At 42.2% G+C, this 20631-nt stretch overlaps 2 protein-coding genes across 2 annotated transcripts; both read left to right on the forward strand.

Annotated features, from left to right (window-relative positions):
- The first annotated feature begins 14675 nt into the window (after positions 1-14675).
- On the forward strand, positions 14676-19676 carry LOC148036611 (pentatricopeptide repeat-containing protein At5g27110-like). Its single transcript, XM_087678609.1, has 2 exons — positions 14676-15063; positions 15175-19676. The coding sequence occupies exons 1-2, from the start codon at positions 14779-14781 to the stop codon at positions 18529-18531; spliced, it is 3642 nt and encodes a 1213-aa protein (XP_087534735.1). The 5' UTR covers positions 14676-14778; the 3' UTR covers positions 18532-19676.
- Positions 19068-19762, forward strand: LOC148036612 (uncharacterized). The gene is made up of 2 exons (XM_087678610.1): positions 19068-19205; positions 19283-19762. Exons 1-2 carry the CDS (start codon positions 19149-19151, stop codon positions 19760-19762), a joined length of 537 nt encoding a protein of 178 aa, XP_087534736.1. The 5' UTR covers positions 19068-19148.
- The last annotated feature ends 869 nt before the right edge of the window (positions 19763-20631 follow it).

The following is a 20631-nucleotide window of genomic DNA, read 5'->3' on the forward strand; positions in this document are numbered from 1 at the left end:
CTGATCGCCAATGATGAGATATCTCGATACCAAGCCCTTACACAACTACTGATCACCTCCTAGAGCAAGAGCAAAGTTAGTGCTACAAGCCAAGAACTTCACAAGCTAGCCAATAATGACTCATCCTTCTTATGCAAGTGGTATGCTCTCTGACTCCTGTGAGAATAAGAAGGCTACCAAATCATGACCAATGCTGAGCAGCGACATGCAATTAAGACCTCTGACTATGATCCAACTTACGTAGCTCCTACCTCTTTTAGGGTATTGGCCATCACTCGCAATTGATCATTGGAAGATCATGTCATGAACCACCCTTACCTAGATCAATTCCTTACAAGAAGAGCTACACATTGCTAGTAGGATCGACTCTGGTGATCTTATCACCGATGTCCTCACCTATGTCACACACATAGGCATTAGACCTCACATTATGGACTGTCATGCTCAGTTGGAGTATAACCCACAATTCTATGCTTAGCTTCTGCAAGATAATGTCCCACCCACGTGCGCTTAAACACCCTTAACCCTTTGCTCTCCAATCCTAGGAAGGATTCAAATCATTCATGGGGAGGGAGGGGGTAAGGTGGAAAGGAAACAAGCATAAAAGGAAAACTAGAAAATAAGAAAGCAAACATGTCTTAAACATCAATCAATGTTTAAATGACAAGACTCAAAATGTGGAAAAATTTATCATGGATATTTTTGAATCATGTGGATTGCTTGAAGCTAAAATTTTACTCTATAGTTAAGCATTTCACATTCTTAAGAGCTTTCATGTATGCTTATCTACCTCCTTGTGGAAGTTGACTCAAGAAAACTAATGGTGAGCTATGATATATGACAAGAACCTAAAATGGCAAGGCAAGATAAAGGTGGCAAGCTCCCATTCACGGAGGAAGAGCAAGAAAAGTACGGCTTGATGGTAGAAATGGGGGGTTTTAGCCAATTCACATTCAAGCATACCCTAAACCTAGAAATGAGGGGTTTCAGCCAATTCACATTCAAGCATACCCTAAACCTAAAAACGAGGGGTTTCAGCCAGTTCACATTCAAGCATACCCTAGAAGATGCCATCATAGAGGAGCTAGCCATAAAATAACTCGCGGACCAGTGCAGTCTATAGAAGTATGTAGAGAAGGTCGGGTAGGCTATCAATTACAACAAGTGTGCAAAATTTTTTAGGAGCTTCGATACTGGAAGAAACTATGGCGCGGTGACAGTAAGAAGAGGAGAAGAAGCCCGCCAAGTAGAGGTGGAGTTGAGCCCTGCAATGGTGGAGAAGGCCCTGGGTTTAGGAAATAGGCTTGAGAAACACCCAAGGAGGGATGTGTATAACATGCTAGGGGTGAGCAAGGCTATCATGCACACAGTTGATGGGATAAGCTTAGCGGATATCCCAAACCCTAAAATTAACATGTAGGCAAAGATGGTTCATGCCCTCTTCTCAATCAAAGATACAATGCCCTTATGAACAAAATTGGGGTACCATTGTTGGAAAGCATTGCAGTTAGATCCCCAGATGAGGTGGATTGGAACACCTTTGTGCACAAGACCATCAAAAACTTAGCAAAAGCCTTGGCCACCAATAGGCGCAACAATAGCAAGTGGGGAGTCCCCGGCCTCCACAACAAGGTTAGTTAGGAAAAAGTCCTCCCTCCAAGGCATCCACCATCAAGTTCGATGGAGTACTAATGACCATCATCCAAGAGTCCCCTAAAGGATGTAGAAGGAGGTGAAGAGGAAGTAGGGGAGACCCCTAACCAATTGCCACACCCCGAGCAGGAGCAGTCCAGTGAGAGGACTATGAGTGATAGGGAAGAGCAAGAGACAGTTTGCCCATGGCACCAAATAAGAAAACCCCATTTAAGCCACATAAGGAAATAAAAGAAAGAATGACCAAGGAGGAATGGGCTGAGCTGAAGAGGGCCCAAAGAGAGTCCAAGAGGATCAAAGAGGAGAGAAGGGAGAAGGAAGCAGCTGAGTTGAAGAGAGTGGAAGAGGAGTTGAGAAGGGTTGAAGAGAGAAAAAGAAAAGCAAAGGAAGAGGTGAAAGAGTTAAGGAGAAAGGAAGATGAAGACATGACCAAGGCCATGCACAGGTCAATGGAGGAGACTTTTGACATAGAAGAGCTAGCCACAATGAGCCCCAGGATGGAAGAAGAGCCAAGTAGCAGCGCCAAGGCCTCAAACGTTGAAGAAATCCCAATAGTATTGGGGTTGCGGGCAAGGGCAAGGCCCGAATGCGGGAAAATTTATCATGGATATTTTTGAAGCATGTGGATTGCTTGAAACTGAAATTTTACTCTATACTTAAGCATTTCACATTCTTAAGAGCTTTCATGTATGCTTATCTACCTCCTTATGGAAGTTTACTCAAGAAAATAATGGTGAGCTATGATATATGATAAGAACCTAAAATGGCAGGGCAAGATAAAGGTGGCAAGCTCCCATTCACAGAGGAAGAGCAAGCAAAGTACGGCTTGACGATAGAAATGGGGGGTTTTAGCCAGTTCACATTCAAGCATACCTTAAACCTAGAAATGAGGGGTTTTAGCCAGTTCACATTCAAGCATACCCTAGAAGATGCCATCATAGAGGAGCTAGCCGTAAAACAACTCGTGGACCAGTGCAGTCTATAGAAGCATGTAAAGAAGGTCGAGTAGGCTATCAATTACAACAAGTGCACAAAATTTTTGAGGAGCTTCGATACTGAAAGAAACTATGGCATGGTGACAGTGAGAAGAGGAGGAGAAGCCTGCCAAGTAGAGGTGGAGTTGAGCCCTGCGATGGTGGAGAAGGCCTTGGGTTTAGGCAACAGGACTGAGAAACACCCAAAGGAGGGATGTGTATAACATGCTGGGGGTGAGCAAGGCTATTGTGCACATGTTGATGGGATAAGCTTAGTGGATATCCCAAACCCTGAAATTAAAATGTAGGCAAAGATGGTTCATGCCCTCTTCTCAATCAAAGATGCAATGCCCTTATGAACAGAATCGGGATACCATTGTTGGAAAGCATTGCAGCTAGATCCCTAGACGAGGTGGATTGGAACACCTTCGTGCACAAGACCATCAAAAACTCAACAAAAGCCTTGGCCACCAGTAGGCGCAGGAACAACAAGTGGGGAGTCCCTGGCCTCCACAGCAAGGTTAGTTAGGAAAAAGTCCTCCCTCCAAGGCATCCACCATCAAGTTTGATGGAGTACTGACGACCATCATCCAAGAGGCCCCTAAAGGATGTAGAAGGAGGTGAAGAGGAAGTAGGGGAGACCCCTGACTGATTGCCACACCCCGAGCAGGAGCAGTCTAGTGAGAGGACTATAAGTGATAGGGAAGAGCAAGAGACAGTTTGCCCACGGCACCAAATAAGAAAACACCATTGAAGCCACATAAGGAAATAAAAGAAAGAATGACCAAGGAGGAATGGGCCGAGCTGAAGAGGGCCCAAAGAGAATCCAAGAGGATCAAAGAGGAGAGAATGGAGAAGGAAGCAACTAAGTTGAAGAGAGTGGAAGAGGAGTTGAGAAGGGCTGAAGAGAGAAAAAGAAAAGCAGAGGAAGAAGTGAAAGAGTTGAGGAGAAAGGAAGATGAAGACATGGCCAAGGCCATGCACAGGTCAATGGAGGAGACTTTTGGCATAGAAGAGCTAGCCACAATGAGCCCCCAAAGGGAAGGAGAGCCAAGTAGTAGCGCCAAGGCCTCAAACATTGAAGAAATCCCAATAGTATCGAGATTGCGGGTAAGGGCAAGGCCCCAATGCAGCCCCTCCCATCAATCTTCACATCCCACGCCACGACCACCTCGACTGCCCAAGACACTGCAGATGCCATGGACACTAGCAAGTTAATGTCCATGATGCAATTTTTGGTAACAAAGATGCAAGAGATAACTCCATATTTGGGAGAGCAGGGATCCCCACCACAAGAGCTAAAGACCAACTGTAGTCGATGAGGCAAGATCCCAAGAGGCAAAAGCTAGAGGCCTCTACAACTACAACAGCTCCCATGACACCCACAACCACAACATATGATGAGTATATCAAAGAGCTTCTAGCATAGCTAGAAAAGGCCAAGGAAGAGAAGAGAGTGGTAGTAGCCGAGCTAGAGATTGAAAGAGAAGCCTCAGCAACACTCAAGTTGCAAGAAACTTGCCAGGTAGCAAAGCATCAATGACAAATTCGAGAGCTAAAAGAGTGGCTCAAAGCTAAGGAAGAGGCAGAAGCAAGTTGGTAAGCAAAATTTCGTGAAGAGACACAAGACCTAGTGAGGATGCAACAATGCATTGAGGAGCTGGCACGGCTATATGAAGAGCTGCAAGGAGATAGGTGGAAGAGATAAAAACCATGGCTGAATCCGAAAGATAGTGGCATGAAGGAAAGCAAGAAGCCCATGTGCAAAACAATGAAGATCTGTCTAAAAGGTTTTCAGAAACTTTCATGCAACTCACCATGGTGCAACAAGCCTCAAAAGATAATTAAGGAGCATAACCACCAAAACAATGAAAAAACATACATGTTGGAAGTATGAAATGAACAACAACAGGTGGTAAAATGACGTTGTCTCAAAGCATGAAGGGCAAGAATGAATTGGAAGAGAGAGCCAAACACTGGGAAGAGCACAACTTCTAATGGGTGCAAGGACTTGCCGAGTGCTTGGCCATAGTAGAATGCAACTAGGTGTGGCAGAGGCCAAAACTGAAGCCTCAGAAGCAAGTTCAAATGCACAACGACAAGCCTTATTAAGCACAATGCTCCATGTAATGCAACTGGACAATGAGGATTCTGTGGAGAGGATGAGAAGGAAGTTAGAGATGACCACTAGAGCCCTAAAGTATGGCTTGCAAGAGCGTGCTCTTCCAACTGGCACTCGCCTAACGAGAAAAGAATAATGCCAGTAGGCAAGCTGGCCTCTCCAACCATTGATGAGCTAAATGAGCTAGGTTTTGAAGAGCATGAGCAGCCACATCCACCCCTAGCTCTGACCCCACAAGAGCAACTGCCAAAGAGCAGGAAAGCTGGAAGAAGAGCAACATGCACGAGAGCTTAGCCCACCACTGCCAAATGTGCCTCTAGAAGATCCTGAAGGCAGCCAAGTACTCGAGCCCATCATTGCAGTTATGAGAATAAGATGGAAATTGGTGGAGCAAGCGCATCAAAGAGCTAGATTGCAATCCCAACAGTTTCCTGGGGAGCTCGTGCCACAATGTGAGGATTGTTATCCGGTCAACTGGCCCTAGGAATTGATTATTTGGGAGCAAGGAGAACTCAAAACCTGGCCCTTCAAGCTATCATTCCTCTACCCACAGGCCTTGGACCGAGTCCTACCAGTGGAAGTGGTGGAAAATATAATTCAAATGGCCAAAAACTTGGTGAATCGATGGGTTGAGGGAGTAGAGCATAGTTATCACTCAATGGAGGCGGGAGGTCCTAGACTAGTGGCAGGACAAGGTGTACCAGATTCCCAAGATGGTGCAAGGCTACGAAGCACAGCCCAAGTGGTGAAGAAGGATATGGGATACAAACCTTTATGCATGGATGGCATTCTGCGACACACTCCCAGAAGAAAGGAATAATCCTATCTGCATCCAACCCTTGCAGGCACCGAGTGGATTACAATAGGGAGGAGCATGGTAGGTATGACTTTACCAAGATCTACAATGCCAATGCAGAGAATCCCAAGGAGTGCCTAACTTTCAAGGCAGGAGACATCCGTTCGTCAATCACAAGCTTCCTCAAGGATATCTCATCCTGTCCAGACCCCGCTTTCATCACAACTTGTAATTATCTTAGGACTATTAGGTTTCTACTAATGTAAAAGCCAGTCATGCCAAGCAGGCCCACGTCCCTCCACTCTTTTTTTATCTCAACCTATGAATAGATAGTTGTGCCATGGCCTGTTGAGGGCTACGTTGTTACCCTCTTTTTGTATGAAGGTACTCAAAGACATGAACGATAGCCGATTTACGAGGTGTGGACACCCCTTTTTATCAACCACACCTCTAAATGTTAGGGCTAATCTCAAGAGCTACATGCAAAGCTATGCCTTTTTTTAGCAAATCCCTTAGGCCACCCCGTGATGCATCATCAGAAGAGGACCAAGGTGTACAACCTAAGAGCACCCCTGTATCTATGATGTCGATTATGTTTATCTTTTTTTTTTAAGAAAAGAAAAAAAGAAAGAAAAGGAAAAGACTAAATTCCTAAAATCATTCGAGTGCCACAGTCACTGCACCTAGGATTTTTTTACCTAGCCCCATCCCCCACTTCACTCTTAGGGTACCTCAAGGGTAGGACTTCCAGACATGCCTCTCTAAGCTACACACCGCACCTACAACAATGCACTAACTGGGTCCTCAAGTGTGGGACAACACTGCAGGCTTCGACCCAGCTCATAGTTCCACTAGCACAAGCACAATGCACCACACAACAAGGTAAACACTCCCCCTAGGTAGTGCACTTCTTTTCTTTTCAAGTACAAGCATCATTCACACCAACCATTCTCGGCCTCCACCACCTCAACATTTTGATCAGCTTCTCTCCACCGACTAATCCCCGTGAGGCCCCATCATCATCAACTCACCAACCACCCTTCAGATCACCGAGCTCTCATCAACACAAACACACAAGTGCCATGGGATTGGCATTCGTCTAGGAGGGGGTAATGTTAACCCAGTTCAAGACAAAGAAAAAGAAGTCCAAGAAAACTCCAAATGCGGACACAAAGGAAGAAGTAGGAAGGAAAACAACCAAAAGTGCAAGGGTGGCCTCAAAAGCAAAGGTAAAGGCAAAAGCACATTTTTAAATGCAAGGCACCCATAAAAATTTTGTAAAAGAGCGCTAGGCTTCCTCCTGTGCAAATTGTAAAGGGTAGGCGAGCGTAGGTAAAGAGAAAGGGCAACTAGAAGGGAATGGGAAAAGAGGACCTTGTCACAATGGCCAGTCATGTAAAAAAGGGGATGGGTATCCAAAGGGATAAGGGTTTTGTATATAAACTCAAAAAGTGAACGAGAAGCTCATTCTTGGTGTGTGGCTACAGTGGACTCTTCTTCCTCCCTTCTTCTCTCCTTCTTGCTTACTTGTGTATGCTTGCGAGAGGAAGTGTGAGAGTGTGGGGGAGTGAGTGTGTGAGGGTGAGGGATCTTGGAGAAGAAGCTCTCCATTATCTTCTCTCTTCTTCTTCTCTTCTCTTCTCTTCTCTTCTCTTGCGCGTGGCTATGGAGGATGGATCTTGGAGGTGGAGGCTTGAGGATGCTTGAGCTCACATCACGAATCGTGAAGCTACCAGTGTGTACGAGGGAGAAGGGTACTCAATTGGGCATCGAGGTAAGCTCACTACATTCGTAGAGAGGGATAGCGTGTCGGCTATGTGAGAGGTAGCAATTAGTGCTCGGCTTGAAATGCTTGAAAGAATAAGAGGTCCGTGGGTCTTGGGGATCAAGCGTAGCTCCCATCAGAGATACATATGGAACTAAGACACAAACAAAACATGATCTATGGATCCAGATACAACCAAGGGATATAAAGTGCTAGACTTGGCACTACATGCCAGAACAAGATTCCCATGGGTGATCTTCCAAGAAGAATCCCCAAAGAAAACAAAGTAACCCTGATCATCCAGTGTGCCAATAGAGATAAGACTCTTCGTGAGAGCCGGTACTACATGTCGAACATTATGCAAAGTAAACATATTTCCTGAACCAAGTTATAGTTGTATATCACCAATGCTAACTATCTACAATGCCAATTCATTCCCCAAACGGACAGATCCAGTAATATTGCGATAGGAGTGGAACCACTCTTTATGAGGGGTCACATGAAAGGAAGCCCCTGAATCCATAAACTAACACCAAGTAAAACCAGACGACTCATCCAAAGAAGAAGCTGCACCTATGTAATCATCACCATAGTCAGGTAGATGCACTGCATTGATCTCTTCAATCTTAATTTTGGACTTAGCAGGGGGACAATGTTACAATCATCAGACTTATCATTTGCTTTCCCTTTGCCCTTTGCCTTATGCTTGTCATCATGCATTTTATGGAATTGCAGCATGATATGTCTAGCTTTTCCACAATAATGGCATCTCAAATCAGACTTGTGTCCATGGGAATTACTACGAGACTATCCACATGACTTAGAATTAGACTTCTAGGAGTCTCTACCATGGCAGTCATTCCCGCTCTTACCATCATGGTGACCCCAAACAGTCAAAGTATGAGAAATACGAGAACCATCCACACTTTTCCTATTTATCTCCTCTGTCTCACTGGAGTACACCCTCTCCATTAGATAATTTCAGCCCATTCCCGGGCATATTAGCACACATAGCAGTATAGAATGTGTCCCAAGACTCAAGTTGTGTGACCAACAAGAACAATGGTGGAAGATTGTCCTTAAAGTCAATATCCTACGATGTGACAGCTGGAATGATAGCATGAAACTCACTCAAATGTTGAGAAACACTGGTACCTTCCTTCATACGAAGGTCCGTAAGCTGCTTTAGCCAATACATCTAATAAGCACGGCTCTGCTTATCATAGAGATTAAAAATTTTCTCCCAAAGATTCCATGTAGATTGCCCATATGTGAACAACATTATAATAAACATGCTTACTGAGGGACAACCTAATCTCGTGGACCCAGTCATCCCATATGTCTTGATCTACAGTACTACAGACCAAATAGGTTGTTGTAATACATGCAAATAGCCCTAAAACCATTGCCAAAACAAGCTGAAAACAAGAGGACTAAATGCTGTCCACAAACTATGACCAAAATAGCATCAAATGGAGGGGATTTCTCTCATAGATAATACAACAATTTGCAATTACAGCATGCTGAAAATGAGGTACAATAGTAAGAAATCAATGCCAAACAGGGGCAATCACTAATACAAAACAACCTAGAGTATGCGAGTAGAAGTTGAAGTAGCTCAAGCTCAACTGCAAATAAAATCCAAAGCTCAATGTAGCATCCAAGTGCCAAGTAAGTGACTCCCACTAGAACAAAAGTCAGATGCCGACAAGCAAACAAAGCTCAAATCCTCATGTGAGTGGCATCCAAGCATCCAAAATACATCAAGTGCATAGCCGGGAGCATAAGACCCAATAAAATCTTCAAGCTCGTAAGGTCATCATAGACCTTTGAAGCATCCAATGAAGTAACTAACAACCAATGTTAAATGTCCTAAGCTCAAGTCAAGGCTCAAATGCATTCAATAGCATAACCAAGCAGAGCTTCAATGTCATGCACCAATACATCTGATAGAATGCTCAAATAGCATGAAAGAGTATTAGGCATAGAATGTTCCTATTAAAAGCTTGTTGTCCCCACTATATGTATAGTAATAAAGTGACATTCAAGACTGAGCAAAAGTGAGCTCAATCAATACCCAAAAGCATTCTAGGAGCATGGCCAAGCATGTGGCATCAACCATGGGCATCAATGTATCATCCCAAGTAGCCAGGAAGCATCAAAAGCAACAGGCATATGCTTTCACTGATAAAATAGCCTTCATCCTTGCTTATTACAACAATAAAAATGATAGTAAAATTGAGCCAAATATGGGCTCAAATCAATCCAAAAGCATTCCAATACATTGGCCAAACATTCCCCGAGTGTCTAGCATCAAATGAGCATCCCGGGAGCATCACATAAGCCAAGAGCATGACATTTCCCAAACAAATGGCATTCAGCCGTGTTATGACAGTAGAGATATCTATGAGAAAATTGAGCTAAAAGAGTGCTCAAATCAGTCCAATAGCATCTCAAACCAATGGCATATGATCCCCCAATATATATGGCAACAAAACATAGGTATACGAGCACCTCAGGAAGCATATACGAGCTCCAAACATTGAAGATATGGCTATCCCTATTTTATGACAATGTGCTCCCCTATTTGCATAGTTAATAGCTGAAGCTCAATGACACAAAACCAATGCTCAATGTTAATAGTCAATGCTGGGAGGAGTGGTAAACAATTCAAAGACTTTGTCCAATGCCGTGGAGTGGTTGAGCAAGCACAAGTGCTTGAAAATGGCCACAATTGAAAAACCATTTTTTTATTTCCAGTCCTAAATACAGAGCTAAGTACTCCCTGAAATAAGCTTAATGTAGACTCAAGAATGCCATGAGATAGCCCCAATAGATCTTGAGAATTCCTAGAGCGATGAGAGCTCAATATGAACCTCAAGAGGTGGAGCTATGACTGCCAATGGTGAAACCCTTTTGTAGGTAACTCGAATGAGAGCTGTGAAGCAATGCCAGATTGAGCTCGAGCTCACGGAGAAGAAGGCTCTAATACTAGTTGAAGGGAGAAGTCCAAGTAGAAACACGAGCAAGCGGAAGCAAGAGAGGTGTGAGCTATGGTGGATGGAGCAAGAGAGCGAGAGACTCAAGATGCAGGAACTCCAACAATCACAATGTGTGACCAGTTATTCAAATGTCATTGAAAAAATAAAGAATGAAGTGATAATGATGGGTGCCGCTGCACCTGCAATGTGTGCATGTGTGAATACTGTCAGTGTAGTAATACATGGGCAGCTAGGCACAGATGCCTTTACCCCCAACATTATAGGTTGCCTAAGGGTCACATGATGTGAAGACTAATTAGACTCAAGCCTGCCACTCCCTTTTGCTAGTCTCTTTGATGTCCCTCTATTTCCATCATCTTTCTTTCTCCTTCCCTCTACAATAATCTCAATATTGTAGGTTTTGGCAAGATATGCATATATAGAGAGAGAATCTAGAGCATTCCATCTTGTTATTTCCCGAATACAATTGGTTGTCTTATCCAACTCCTCTTTAGAAATCTTTCCTTCCTCTGTAATATGCATTGCATGTGACTAAGGTTTCATTTTCTTGCCAACTATAGTCTCACATCTAGAATACCCCTTGGAAATATTTTCAATTTGCAAGCCAAAGGTTGCAACCTCTACTGTAGCATATGCATCATTAACATTCATTTCATCTACCAATTTCTACATACCACCCTTTCCAAAGTTTGGATTGAGTGGCAATCCAATTTCACACCAACGAAATTTTCCATTTTTAAAGAAAACTAGATTTTTATCAAAAAAATCATTATATGTTTCATAGTCTTTACATTCATTTTGAAACTTTTGGTTGTATAGACTGCGTTTTCTCTTTCAATTTTACAAATTTCAGCTTATAAGTTTCGCATGCCTTTTCACCAACTCATCCATTACATCATCCTTCACATAGTCATAGTAGTGATCGGTTGTTTACCTATTTGCTCAGTTGCCTTATTTATAGGTGAAAGAATATCACCTAAATGCATCTTTGCCCTTCTCTTTTGTCGCTTCACCATCATAGGCACAATATCATTCATATATCTCCGGTTTGACTTTAATCCTTGCTCTATGGTTTCATCCTCCGAATGTAGCTGAACACAAAGTTCACTGATTGAATAAAAAACTCAATCTTTTCAAATTCTAGAGGTTATTGCAATGTATCATCCAACTGGGCATATCTTTGCTCAAATTCACTAGGCAACTCTATTATAAGCAACACTTTGTTGGGATTTGTAACCCACTCGAAGAAGGTTCTCTTTGTGAGACTAACCCTGCATCTTCTATAAAGTATCCATCTTTTAGTGCTTTCTTAAAATTATCCTGTTAGATGAGTACGTGGTCTGAAAATGCTAAGTTCCAATGGTTTTTGTGCTTCAAGTAGGTTGCAAGCATAGCTAATTTTTTGTTAGGATTTAAAGTGGGCACTTTTCATTTTGATTGAGAGGGAATAAAACATCATTGTAAAATGTTGTATACATAATAATAAAAGAGTGTATCTAGGAGTAAGAATAAATCTCTCATGGAGATGGCATGATACATAATCAAAATTCAAGCTTTACCACATAGTTTCTAGCTTGGAACTATTTTGTATGCAATTTATGTACTTAACAAGTATTCCACTAAGGCATTGCATTCTATCACTTCTTATGAGTCTTGATATGGTAAAAAGCCATTTGTTTTTCATTTGTCTATTTTTGGTTGATTGGCTTATACTTTAGTACCAGTGCATCAATGCAAGAAATTAGAGATAAGGCCATCAAATGTTTTTTTGTTCTGTGTAATGAGGATAAACTTTGTCTTTTGAAGATATAGAAAATTTAGAAAATTGGATGGCTTCTATTACAATTTGAATATGATGTTATTGTCAAAAATGATACTTGGTTCTTATGTGACTTGCCTCCTTGCAAAAAGGAAATTGGTACCGAGTGGGTTTACAAATTGAAGTGTAAACTAGATGATAGTGTGGATCGCTATAAGGCTAGACTTTTTTGGCAAAGGTTTATGCTTGGGAAAAGGGTATAGACTTTGATGAGACCTTTGCTTTCGCTTTTCGTATAATAATGATTTATAACATTTTTCACATGTAGCTCATAGTGGTTGGAATGTATATCAGTCATAGATTAAAACTACATTTTTTAAATGGCAATTTTCATGAGAAAGTATATGTTTTCCACCCTTGAGGTTTTGTTCTGAAGGGGTAGGAAATCAAAGTGTGTAGGTTGAAAAAGGCATTGTATGATCTAAAACAAGCACCTCGGGTTTGATATGAGAAAATGCATGCATATTTGCGTGCATGTGGTTTCCAAAATAGTGCACAACTGAGAGTACATTATATGTCTGATGTAAAGGTGATGTGTCTCTAATCATTGTGGGTTGTGTCAATGACATACTGCTCTAGCCCTAATGATGCACACATTGTTGATTTACAAGCTAAATTAAATTCAACATTTGATATGTCAGATTTGAGCCGATTGTATCATTATTAGGCATTCACTTCAAGTAGTATGAGGGAGGTATTGCTTTGTGCCCAACCAGTTTGTTCAGATATTATTGTAGAAATTTGGAATTGAAAATTGCAAGTTTATTACTACTCCTAAGGAGACAAGTTTGAAGTTGAGCCTTCATGATGTTGGAGATTGCTATTCCACTAGACTTGGCACTTCCATATATATGAGTGCCTGCTCTAGTTCACCACATCACTACTAGGGGGGATTTGTTACTATATTTCAATAGTGATATTTGTGAATGCACATGGGATCATTGGGATACTTTTTTGTCTCTTTAGGAGATTTCCCCTCTAGCCTTCTATATACGCCTATTCACTTTAGGGCATACTAAGTCTTGTAAATCTTCTTTAGTGATACCTCTCAATACACTTTGAGTTATGCTCTTTCAAGTTTCTTCTTCTCCAAGTTGTGTGTGTGCATCCATGCAACCCTACCCTAAATCCAACAACGATTACAATGGATCGAGCTCTACCTCATAGGGAAAGCACAGTCATAATCCTAATGAAGTCCACCTAGATTCACACTATATCCTTGGGATCAAAGGGTCTGTCATCTTGATGAACTAATTCCATAGTTGGTTCATAGAGAGTGAACTGCAGGAGAGCAAGCATCAACATGTTTGCCATAAACATAGCCATATATTGTTTCCCTAAAATGGGATTAGCTTGAGTTCTAAGATCTACGAAATGTCCTATGAGTCTTAAGTGGAATAGTCACGTGGTTGATCAAGTCCACTCATCCATGAGATAAGGTGATTGGAACCTCCATCCACATGCTTTTCACCTACTCACTCAGCATCTTGAATGAGCTAAACAGATTGTGCTACCACACTATTTTAAAATGTACAAACAACTTCCTTAATTAATTAATTATACAAGATTTGTTACACGATTCCTTTAAGCATGATGCATAAATCAATAATGCACAAATATTCTTTCACTAGAAAATCAAACATTTTTCATTAACATAAAAACTGCTAATCGAATTGGTAAAGCAATCAATCATTATTATATGACGTGATGATTTCTATCTAGAGCTTATGTTTATCTTAGTTAATCATCACTTCGAAACTCTATCCTAAAATATGAAAGTGTTATTTGATGGTTGAAAAGGCAAAGTATTCTGTCTTTACTTCTTAAACTTTCCGACTAGACTTACCATGACTCTATTACCAATCCTTCTTCAAAAGATGTGATTGCATGCCCTTGTAATTATGTATCACTTTTTTTGCCTCGGTGTAGATTCCAAAATTTTGCCTTATTTATCTTATTAAAGCAAGCCCCTTGAAATTGAATCATGTTGTGAAGCTATGCCCAAATGCTTTCCTTGGAGTGAGGTCTAATGATATTGTGGTGTCATGTGAAGTGTAGCCTAATTCTATACTCACTAAGGTAAGGGAGCCTATATTATGGCATGTAACTTGGCCCCCATCAATGGTATTACGTGTCAATGCAAATAATAAATTAGAGCTAAAGAATGATGGTTGCAGGAAATTGAAGCTTTATATTGATTTCTTGTCTTGCAACATACGTTTGGGAGGAGTTCAAGGTTGGATGGCTTGGATACAGAGTGAACAATAGCACAACTTTGTATTTCACAAGAGAATTGGACCATGATGGATGAGTTGCCAAGGCTATCCTGCTTATCCATGTAAACTACCTTGCCAAGGACACCATTGGTGTTGGCTATATGTAAACCACCTTGCCAAGGACACCATTGGTGTTGGCTATCAATCGTTTTTATAATGCGTTTTTCCTATGATTAAGGTACCATGCAATGCCCCATACGGGCAGGCCAACCTTGAGATGCCCCCTAGGGCCTTAAACTTGAAACTCACACAGCCTTGTTACCAATACAATTTGTTCAACCATATAATTCTCATAACTTCGTTGTCAAAAGTTAATCGATGCCGACGGGCCGGCGGGCTTAATGACGAGATGAGTAGGAGTAGCGCCGGTGATGAGATGCGTAGCAATCGTGCTATTGAGCATGATGATGCCCTCTTCTGCTCCTCCATTGCTGCATGATTATTGCTCGACTGGCAGCAATCTTATGTCGCCGGCATGGCCTTCTTCTTCTTCTTCTTCTTCTTCTGATCGCACCCTCATCGACTCTCTACTTTCAGAAAAGAAAGAGGAGAAAGAATCAAAACACAATCAGTACCAACAGTCAGCAGAAAATAGGACTTCATGGAAGCATCAGTTCCAAAATCCAGCCCAATGGCATGACGATCGACAGAGTAAAGTAAGTTCAATAGCTTAGGGTTATTTGCATTATTGGATTTGGGCAGTAAACGTTGTGACTGCCGTACTGATGATAGTGCATTTGTATTGTGTTGCATGCAAATGCGTGTAGAAGCCAAAGTTCAAGCATACACTAATCAATGGAGGCGAGCACAATTCAGGGTGGTTTAATGCAGAACTAAGAGGTAGAGAGTCTCAGTGTCTTGAAGTATCAAAGGTACCAGCAGCAAAAGAAGAAGATAATGATGATGATGATGAACAAGAGGGACAAGAGTCTGCAAGCGGGAAAAATGTAAAACAGAAGTCTGTAGTGCATTATTTAGCTCAAAAGAACAAGCGGGAGGTTCTGCACATTCACAACCCACACACTCTTGTAGCCCTATTGAAGACTTGCGCAAATCAAAAAGACCTGGACAGAGGCAGCAGGATACATGCTGATGTTGCTAGAATGGGATTGCTGGAGAGTAATGAATTGGTTGGGAACATGCTAGTTAGTATGTATGCCAAATGTGGTTCTCTTTCAAAAGCACAAGAAATGTGTGATATGCTTCCAGTTCGAAATGTGATCGCTTGGAATGCGCTAATAGCGGGATATGTGAAGCATGGACACTGGGACCAGGCACTTATTTGTTTTGAATGCATGCAGCGGGAAGGCCACTCACCAGATGCAATCACATACACTTGCATCTTAAAAGCATGTGGCAGTTTAAGAGCCACAAACAAATGCCAAGAATTACATGCTCAGATTGTGCAATCAGGGTTGTTGGAACAAGATGTTGTGGTTGGCACTGCATTGGTGGATACATATGCCAAATGTGGGCTGCTTGCAAAAGCACAAGAAGTGTTTTATAATCTTCCAGTCCATAACGTGGTATCATGGAGTGCGCTTATTGCAGGATATGTGCAGCACAACTGTGGAGAGCAAGCATTGGACTGTTTCAAACAAATGCAACGTGAGGGTCTGTCTCCAGATGTCATCACCTTTACTTGCATCTTGAAAGCCTGTGGAAGCATAAGAGCTGCAGAAAAGGGCAGAGAAATACATGCGGCCATTGTGAGAGAGGGGTTGCTAGGAAATGATATTGTTGTTGGCACTGCCTTAGTGGATATGTATGTTAAATGTGGTCTGATGGGACAAGCACAAGATGCATTTGACAGGCTTCCAATCCGGAATGTAGTGTCATGGAGTGCACTGATTTCAGGATACATTCAACATGGACACGAGAAGCAAGCTCTGGACTGCTATGAACAGATGCAACTTGAGGGCCTCTCTCCAAACGGAGTCACCTTTGCTTGCATCTTGAAGGCCTGTGCCACCATAGGTGATGCAGCCAAGGGCCAAGAAGTGCATGCCAAGATAGCCAGAGAAGGATCTTTGGAAAACGATATTACTGTAGGTACTGCATTGGTAGACATGTATGTGAAATGTGGTTTGCTTGCAAAGGCACAAGAAGTGTTTGACAAGCTTCCTGCTCGAAATGTAGTCACTTGGAGTGCATTAATTGCAGGATATGCTGACTATGGGCATGGTGAGCAAGCCTTGGAATGTTTTTCTCGAATGCGATCTGAGGGTCTTTCTCCAAACGCTGTCACCTTTGTTTGTGTCTTGAAAGCCTGTGGCAGCATCAGAGCCACAGGCAAAGGCGAAGATGTACATACTGAGATTATTAGAGAGGGGTTGTTAGAAAAAGATATCACTGTTGGCACTGCATTGGTTGACATGTATGCCAAATGTGGTCAGCTTGCAAAAGCTCAAGAAGTATGTGACACACTTCCAATCCGGGATGCAGTCTCCTATAATGTCCTCATTGCAGGATATGCTGAACATGGCCATGGTGAACAGGCATTGAAGTGTTTTGAGCAAATGAAATGTGAGGGCCTCCCTCCTGATGCTGTGACCTATGTTTGCATCTTAAAAGCCTGTGGGATCTTAGGAGCCGCAGACAAGGGTCAAGAAATACATGCTGAGATTGTTAAGGAGGGGTTGCTGGAAAGAGATACATTTGTTGGCAATGCAGTTGTAGATATGTATGCTAAATGTGGTCTGTTGGTACAAGCACAGGAAGTACTTGGCAAGCTTCCGATTCAGAATGCAGTCTCATGGAATGCGCTAATTGCAGGATATGTCCAACATGGGCATGGTGAACAAGCAATCGATTGTTTCGAAAGGATGCGAGTAGAGGGCTTCTGTCCAGATTCAATCACCTATATTTGCACGTTGAAAGCTTGTGGCAGCATCAGAGATGCAAAGAAGGGCCAAAAAATACATTCTGAGATTCCCAAGGGACTGCTGGAAGATGATACTGTTATTGGCACTGCATTGGTAGACATGTATTCCAAATGTGGTTTGCTTGGAAAAGCACAAGAAGTGTTGGACAAGCTTCCAGTTCGGAATGTAGTCTCATGGAATGCGCTAATAGCAGGATACGCAGAACATGGGTATAACGAACAAGCACTGAAATGCTTCGATTTGATGCAGCTTGATGGTATTTCTCCTGATGCAGTCACCTTTGTTTGCATCTTGAAAACTTGTAGCGGGGTAGGTGCTGCAGAAAAAGTTCAAGATTTACATGCTGTAATTGTCCAAAGTGGGTTGTTGGGAAAAGATGAAGTTGCTGGCAATGCATTGATAGGTATGTATGCAAAGTGTGGCCTGCTTGCAAAAGCACAAGAAGTGTTTGACAAGCTTCCAGCTCGTAATATTACATCATGGAATACACTAATCACAGGATATGCCCAGCATGGGCATGGTGAACAAGCACTTCACTGTTTTGAGCAGATGCACTTTGAGGGCCTTGCTCCAGATGCAGTTACCTTTGCGTCAATCTTGAAAGCCTGTGGCACTATAGGAGCTGCAGAAAAGGGGCAAAAACTGCATAGAGTGGTTGCCAGAGAAGGCTTTCTAGAAACAGATTTTGTTGTTGGCACTTCATTGGTAGATATGTATGCCAAATGTGGGCTGCTTATGGAAGCACAGGAAGTGTTTGACAACCTTCCAGTCCGAAATATTGTATCATGGAATGCACTGATTGCGGGGTATTCCCTGCTTGGTAATGCTGAACTTGTTTTTTCTTCATTTGCCAGGATGATAGGAGAGGGTATAAAACCAGATTTGGTTACATTCACTATAGTACTAAACACATGCAGTCACGCAGGTCTGCTCGATAAAGGACAGATGCATTTTAAGACTATGTGCACAAGCTATGGCATCATCCCAACTTTAGAACACCATACTTGCATGGTTGATCTGTATGCACGTGCAGGGCACCTGGACAAGGCAATGGCCATAATCAGGAATATGCCATTTTCTGACAATATCACAGTATGGCTTACTGTGTTGGGTGCTTGCCAAAAGTGGGGAGATATGAAGCTTGGAAAGTTGGCTTTTGAACAGACAGTGCTATTAGATGGAAGTGATGCTGCAGCATACGTCTGTATGAGTAACATCTATGCGGATGTTGCAAGCTGAAGGGCACAGAGAAGATTTAAGAGCACAAAAGCAAGTGGCACCGTCTCTGGCAGGCTAACGCAAGAGTATGGCCCATTCCTTTCATGTTGGCCATTAGAAGCATACAAGAAGCAGAAGTATCTAGGCAGAGATGCTACAGAAATTTTGTGCCCACGGTTTATTGTGCTAAACTGGGAGCTAGGCACTGTTTGACCAGAGGCCATACTTGAAGTCATGCCCCTACATCTTGTCAACAGTAAACTAATCAGTCTCGGGTGACTGCTGTTTGCATTTGCTATATCGAAGAAAAGCACAGAACTGTGTCCAGATTTCTAACAATACCAAAGTGACCTGCGTGGGATTTTGGTGATGGTAGTACCACATTCTCAAAGGCTGATGGTAGACTAGTGAGAACAGACAAGAGAAGTGGAATATGAAGTGGAAGAACGAAAGAGACAATGTACATAACCTGTATATATGAAGCACAAAAGTACACATGAATGGGAATCCATGATGAGAATCAAGAAACAAGATATAGTGCCAACTCACAGCAAGCAATGATAAACTAGGATGAGCCATACCTTTATTGAGCAATTCAGTTACTTGTTTTTGTGTACCCTTTCTTTTACAAGCAGAAGATGAATGGACTCCCAGAAGCAGCCCGGTCAACAATCAAATATGAAGCTAGCTGTAAAGTAAGTCTTAGGTGGGCGCTTGTTATGATAATTGAGGATAGCTTGCCCTCCCACCTAATTCATTCTCGTTTTTGCAGTTTGCAAGTGCTGTAGCTTTGCTGTCCATAACCCATTTGTGGAGGAAATCTCAGTTGGAGTGGCTTATCATCATCTCCCACCTTCGGTGCTTGTCTACAAGCCCTCCTTTGCAGTCTACAGCAACATCAGCTGTTGCCTACTGTCAACCAGTCCCAAAATCTGTGTTTGCTTCTGGCAGCCTGTCTATTGCACGTGACCACCCAGCTAGCTGCATTTTTACTCTATCTGCTGTGAGCCAGCTGTTTGCAGCTCATGTCCATCAGAAAACTTGTGTTTTGCTGCTTCAGCACTCTATCAGGCTGCCACATCATCATCCAGATCTGCGTTTACTGATTTTCTCTCTCCTCTACTTGTTTGACATTGATCTAGCTATTACACTACTGCATTTGCTCCTACCAGGCATCTTCAGAAGCTGCCTTGCTGCATTTCAAGAACTGTTGAAGTATGACACTCTCTCCAGCTCGTACTCTTTACCCTGATCCTCGAGACATGGGAGTTTGAGGTTTAGTATTCATTCAACGGTCATTCATTCTAGATTATTCATTGTGCTCATTGTTGTTGAGTTATTCTAGTCCTAATTGTGTTTTGTTTATCAATTTGTGCTTCGTCATACAATTGTATTTGTGTTTCTATGTTAGGGCATTTTTTTATATGGTATCTGAGCTAGGTTCTCTTTGAAGAAACCTAGGCCTTTGATTTGAAAGCTCTCCATAGAAGCAAGAACAGCAGGAGGGCAAGATAACTTTGAACACTTCATCACCGCTTCACACTCCCGAGCCAAGTCCATTAAGAAACGAGCAGAAGTGGATCTCACAACTTGCTCTATAAGTTTTCGATATGCCGTGAGAGCATCAAACTACCATGGAGTCCAAAGACACTACGAGATCTCACAAGCAAAGTATGACCTCATCCTTATGCATCGAGCTCAACAACTAATCCTTGGCTCGCAAGTTTTAGGTTGACAATTATGTATCGAGAGTAGGCTTTAGACTTGCTTAACTCTTTCAGTATAAGATTCTATCTAGTTGCATGTTGCAAAGATTTAATCTATTGTCTACAAATGATGAAAATTTATGATGAGCTTGTAGGGACCCATATTATTACTTGTAAACAATGATTGAAGATATCCAAAGGAGACTAAATTGAAGGACCTTTTGGTTGCTTCCAATCATGGTTACAACCTTAAGGGTAAGCCTCCAATAGCTTTCCTACATTGTTAATTACTGAATACTTAAGAGCGTCATCATTATCTTCATTAAAACATAATCTATGTAACTCAATCAAAAACAAAATTAAGAACAAACGACTAGATCCGTCTTGTGAATCCTTTAGCAATAAGCAAGGAAGG

The sequence above is a fragment of the Lygodium microphyllum genome, chromosome 5 (assembly GCF_053477565.2).
Source record: "Lygodium microphyllum isolate KBCC chromosome 5, Lygodium_microphyllum_v1.1.10, whole genome shotgun sequence".
NCBI classification, from domain to species: domain Eukaryota; kingdom Viridiplantae; phylum Streptophyta; class Polypodiopsida; order Schizaeales; family Lygodiaceae; genus Lygodium; species Lygodium microphyllum.